The following is a 6,000-nucleotide window of genomic DNA, read 5'->3' on the forward strand; positions in this document are numbered from 1 at the left end:
GTCAGGGCAGGCGGCAATGAGCAGAGTCTAAGTTCAGGCTGGGTCAGAGGCAGGCGGCAAGGAGCAGAGTCTAAGTTCAGGCTGGGTCAGGGCAGGTGGCAATGAGCAGAGTCTAAGTTCAGGCTGGGTCAGGGCAGGCGGCAATGAGCAGAGTCTAAGTTCAGGCTGGGTCAGGGCACAGTAAGCAGGGCAAGGCAGGTCAGAAGGCCCGTAGGCCACACACACACAGAAGGCCCGTAGGCCACACACCATAAGCGGGGCAAGGCAGGTCAGAAGGCCCGTAGGCCACACACACACAGAAGGCCCATAGGCCACACACCATAAGCGGGGCAAGGCAGGTCAGAAGGCCCGTAGGCCACACACACACAGAAGGCCTGTAGGCCACACACCATAAGCGGGGCAAGGCAGGTCAGAAGGCCCGTAGGCTCCACACACAGAGACAGAAGGCCCGTAGGCCACACACCATAAGCAGAGCAGGGCAGGTCAGAAGGCCCGTAGGCCACACACACACAGAAGGCCCGTAGGCCAAACACCATAAGCAGAGCAGGGCAGGTCAGAAGGCCCGTAGGCCACACACACACAGAAGGCCCGTAGGCCAAACACCATAAGCAGGGCAGGTCAGAAGGCCCGTAGGCCAGGTGAGAACAACGAGGAAGGAGGCCCGAAGGCCGCGCAAGGCTAGAGCAGGGAGCCCAGGTGAGCTCGATGCCGAAGCACCGAGGCAACTGGCAGGCAGGGTTATAAGGACACACCCAGAGCACAGAGTGGACAGATAAGATGGACTGGGCCTGTCCGGAAAGCCAGCACTAGAGGGACCCCTGGTGGTGAGGCGGTTGCACTGCAGCCAAAACTGTAACAAGTTAATTTCTGAGAGTAAAATGTGCGGCTTGGCTCCACATTTTACTTTCTGAATCACGCGGGAATAACTTGCATTTACATGGTGCGGGCGCTATTAGTTTTGGGGGGGGGGGGGGGGTTGGCCGCGCGTTTTCGACGCACTATTACCCCTTACTGTATAAGGGGTAAAAATAGTGCGTCAAAAATGTTAGGTAATAGGCCTGACAATGTCGGGTTCCATATTAGAAGTTAGCACCCAGGAAAGAGATCTAGGCATCATAGTGGATAACACATTGAAATCGTCGGTTCAGTGTGCTGCAGCAGTCAAAAAAGCAAACAGAATGTTAGGAATTATTAGAAAGGGAAGGGTGAATAAAATGGAAAATGTCATAATGCCTCTGTATCGCTCCATGGTGAGACCGCACTTTGAATACTGTGTACAATTCTGGTCGCCGCATCTCAAAAAAGATATAATTGCGATGGAGAAGGTACAGAGAAGGGCTACCAAAATGATAAGGGGAATGGAACAGCTCCCCTATGAGGAAAGACTAAAGAGGTTAGGACTTTTCAGCTTGGAGAAGAGACGGCTGAGGGGGGATATGATAGAGGTGTTTAAAATCATGAGAGGTCTAGAACGGGTAGATGTGAATCGGTTATTTACTCTTTCGGATAGTAGAAAGACTAGGGGGGCACTCCATGAAGTTAGCATGGGGCACATTTAAGACTAATCGGAGAAACTTCTTTTTCACTCAACGCACAATAAAGCTCTGGAATTTGTTGCCAGAGGATGTGGTTAGTGTAGCTGGGTTCAAAAAAGGTTTGGATAAGTTCTTGGAGGAGAAGTTCATTACCTGCTATTAATCAAGTTTACTTAGGGAATAGCCACTGCTATTAATTGCATCAGTAGCATGGGATCTTCTTAGTGTTTGGGTAATTGCCAGGTTCTTGTGGCCTGGTTTGGCCTCTGTTGGAAACAGGATGCTGGGCTTGATGGACCCTTGGTCTGACCCAGCATGGCAAGTTCTTATGTTCTGATGTTCCTAAGGTAAAATGTGTGACAAAAACACACTCTCCAACCAAAAGTGTGTGATAATCAAAGGTAAAGTGTGCAATAGAATAATTAGAGCCTCCGGCCAAATGCAGAATTCAGGTGAACAAGCCCAAAATGTAGATAAGAGAGTCAGGCCTGATCCAAAGCAAATCACTCTGATCAGAACCAAAAGCCAGACAAGTACAGTCATAAGAACATAAGAAAATGCCATACTGGGTCAGACCAAGGGTCCATCAAGCCCAGCATCCTGTTTCCAACAGTGGCCAATCCAGGCCACAAGAACCTGGCCACAAGAACCTGGCAAGTACCCAAAAACTAAGTCTATTCCATGTAACCATTGCTAATGGCAGTGGCTATTCTCTAAGGGGCGGATTTTAAGAGCCCTGCTCGCGTAAATCCGCCCAAAACTGGGCGGATTTACGCGAGCAGGGCCCTGCGCGCCGGTAGGCCTATTTTACATAGGCCTACCGGCGCACGCAGAGCCCCGGGACTCACGTAAGTCCCGGGGTTTTCGGAGGGGGCGTGTCGGGGGCGGTCCCGGTCGTCGGGGCGTTTTCGGGGCGTGTCGGCAGCGTTTTGGGGGCGGGTACGGGGGCGTGGCTACGGCCCGGGGCGGTCCGGGGGCGTGGCCGTGCCCTCCGTACGCACCCCCAGGTCGCGGCCCGGCGCGCAGGAGGCCCGCTGGCGTGCGGGGATTTACGCCTCCCTCTGGGAGGCGTAAATCCCCCAACAAAGGTAAGGGGGGGGTATAGACAGGGCCGGGCGGGTGGGGTTAGGTAGAGGAAGGGAGGGGAAGGTGAGGGGAGGGTGTTAGAGGATTCCCTCCGAGGCTGCTCCGATTTCGGAGCAGCCTCGGAGGGAACGGGGGTAGGCTGTGCGGCTCGGCGCACGCCGGCTATACAAAATCCATAGCCTTGCGCGCGCCGATCCAGGTTTTTTAGTAGATTCGCGCGGCTCCGCGCGAATCTACTAAAATCTAGCGTACTTTTGTTTGCGCCTGAGCGCAAACAAAAGTAGGCCTATTCGCGCTCCTTTTAAAATCTGCCCCTAAGTGAACTTAATAGCAGGTAATGGACTTCTCCTCCAAGAACTTATCCAATCCTTTTTTAAACCCAGCTACACTAACTGCACTAACCACATCCTCTGGCAACAAATTCCAGAGTTTAATTGTGCGTTGAGTAAAAAAGAACTTTCTCCGATTAGTTTTAATCGGACCAATTCGGTCAATTCATTTTAGCTCAGAAAATAATTTTAAAAATTTAATCTAAGAATAAAATGAAATAATTTTCCAGCCTTTTAAGCTGTTTGTTTATTCCTTTTTTTCTTGGGCTTTCTATCACAGGTCTCTCTCATTCCTTCTTCTCTTTCACTCTTCTTATTTCCCGGATACTTTTTTATTTGTTCTGCCTTTATTTTGACTTTTTTTCCCTTCGGTCTGTGCTCCCATAAGAACATGCCATACTGGGTCAGACCAAGGGTCCATCAAGCCCAGCATCCTGTTTCCAACAGAGGCCAAACCAGGCCATAAGAACCTGGCAAGTACTTAAACATTAAATGTATCCCAAACTACTATTGCTTATTAATTACCATAATAGCAGTTTATGGATTTATCCTCCAGGAACTTATCCAAAACGATTTTAAACCCAGTTACACTAACTGCTGTAACCACATCCCCTGGCAATGAATTCCAGAGTTTAACTATGCGCTGAGTGAAAAAGAATTTCCTTCAATTAATTTTAAATGAGCTACTTGCTAACTTCATGGAGTGCCCCCTGGTCTTTCTATTATCTGAGAGTAAATAACCAATTTACATTAACTTGTTCGTCTTTTCATGATTTTGTAGACTTCTATCATATCCCCCCTCAGCCGTCTCTTCTCCAAGCTGAAAAGTCCTAACCTCTTTAGTCTTTCCTCATAAGGGAGCTGTTCCATACCCCTTATCATTTTGGTAGCCCTTCTCTGTACCTTCTCCATCGCAATTATATCTTTTTTGAGATGCGGCGACCAGAATTGTATACAGTATTCCAGGTGAGGTCTCACCATGGAGCAATACAGAGGTGTAATGACATTTTCCGTTTTATTCACCATTCCCTTGGTTGTCACACACCTTTGGTGAGAGAGTGGGTTTCTGTCACACACTTTTCATTACATTGCTAACTTGCTCCTTTCCTTAAACAGCCCCCCCCCCCCCCCCACCCAGTTCTAGTATCTCTATGAATTATGCAGAAACTCTGAATTGTTTGAGTTCCCATATCTTTAATTGGACCAAAAATGCTGTATTACATGAGCTTTTAAAACCAAATACATCTCTTCTTCAGATATGACTGAGAGGCAGAAGACAGAAAGAATTTATTATAAATATGCACAGTAATGATGGCAGATAAAAACCAATTGGTCCATCCAGTCTACCCCGTAATTTGCTTATGGTAGTAACTGCCGCTCCATGCTGGTCACCCCCATGTGTTCTCTTAAGGGCAGTAACTGCTAGGGATGTGCATTCGTTGGGCCATTTATTTAATTCATTTTGGGTGCTGTGCGACATCTCACAAACGGAAGTTAGGCGTGCAAACCCGATGGAATGTGTGCATGTTTGTGGCTGCCTACATGCATGCATACCATCAGTTTTGTGTGCCTACCTTCCATTTGCGAGAAACGTGCACACCGTCAAAACGAATTAAACGAATGGATGAACGAATACACATCCCTAGTAACTGCCGCTCCATGCAGGTTACCCCCATGCATTCTGTTAAGGGCAGTAAGTATCCCACTGCCCAGGGATTGGAAAGCCCTCACCCCAGAGAAAAAGCACGTCTCACTCTGTACAGCTTTCAGAGTGTTTGCTGTCCCCAGGAACTGGAGAAATGGTAACACTCACGCTGGACTCTACCTTGGATGGTTCTCTTGAAGAAGGCCTTGCAAGCCTCACAGGAGGCCACACCGTAATGGTATCCAGACGCGATGTCCCCGCACACCAAACAGAGTCGCTTGGGGATGGCGTTGAGCATGTATTCGCATTTAGTGGGAGAATCCTCCATGATAGCACTAGCACAGTCCTCGTAACGTTTACGACAGGAGGTCATACCAAGCCCCATGCCCGTGAACATGGGAGGCGAGTCCAAGCCTCCTAAGGCAAGTCCGTAGCTGCCGCTGGCATCTGAGGAGCCACTGGGACTGTGGTGGCTGGCTGTATCGATGACTGAGGAAGGGCTGGAGGGCTCTGTCTTGATGAAGGATCCACAGCTGGAGGACAGGTGCCGATCGTCTGTGGTCATTCTGCTTAACAGCCTGGAGAGGGGAGGAAGAGAGCAGATGAGAGTCCATCACAGCAACATAGGGGAGAAAATTCATGTCAGGCCTAATCGGTTCTCTCACATCAAATTTCATTGATATAATTCCTCACCTTCGTATCCTGAACCTTCAACCCCCCCACTCCCTCAGAATTCCTGTTCCATCAGTCTCTATGAGGCCATGTGGACAAGAGAGAGCGAGCTCTGCTGTCAAAAGTGCATTCTTGTGGCCTTTTTTCCCCCCATCTAAATCTGCGTGCAGAGTGATTTGTTCGGGCAGATTTTAGCCAGATTTGGGGGGAAAAACATGTTTTTAATTGTTTAGACATGTCTGGTTAAAAGTCTATTTCAACAATTTAAATCTTTTGAATATTTACCCTTATACGATGGGAGAGACTAGTCCTCAGCTCAGATGACCTGCAGGGAGGCAGTCAGTGTCAAACTTGGGAAATAAGCAGCTAACGAGATATTTGGGTGCATAAGTCTCAGTACCATTAGCAAGAAAAAGGAGGAAGTTCACCAGTGAGATCTCCTCTTGAGTCCTATGTTGACTTCTACGGATTTAAATCTTTGTACTGAGAGGATGGAAGTGGCTCAGATAATTCAATGCCTACAACTCAATCCCCATACAGAAAGGAGGGATGGGAAAGGGAGGAGATGCTAGAAACATAGAAATTCAAGGAGAAGGGATCATGATAGGAGCTTGCAGGGAGAAAGAATTGGAGGAAGGAAATCATGCAGATGACACAAAATTGGTCAGAGTAGTTAAATCACAAGCAGATTGTGATAAATTGCAGGAAGACCTTGTGAGACTGGAAAATTGGG

The 6,000-nt window shown here is 48.4% G+C and overlaps 1 protein-coding gene across 3 annotated transcripts in view; it reads right to left on the bottom strand.

The window, feature by feature from the left end:
- ESRRB (estrogen related receptor beta) overlaps nucleotides 1-5,169 on the bottom strand; it is a 54,269-nt gene extending 49,100 nt beyond the window's left edge. For 2 of the 3 annotated variants that reach the window (XM_029597419.1, XM_029597418.1), the window contains exon 1: nucleotides 4,776-5,169. In XM_029597419.1, the coding sequence (XP_029453279.1) occupies nucleotides 4,776-5,160 (385 nt within the window). In that variant the 5' untranslated portion in view covers nucleotides 5,161-5,169. The remainder of the gene's footprint in view (nucleotides 1-4,775) is intronic. The other variant, XM_029597417.1, reaches the window with a different exon arrangement.
- Between the last annotated feature and the right edge of the window lie 831 nt (nucleotides 5,170-6,000).

This window comes from Rhinatrema bivittatum, chromosome 4 (assembly GCF_901001135.1).
Source record: "Rhinatrema bivittatum chromosome 4, aRhiBiv1.1, whole genome shotgun sequence".
NCBI lineage: Eukaryota > Metazoa > Chordata > Amphibia > Gymnophiona > Rhinatrematidae > Rhinatrema > Rhinatrema bivittatum.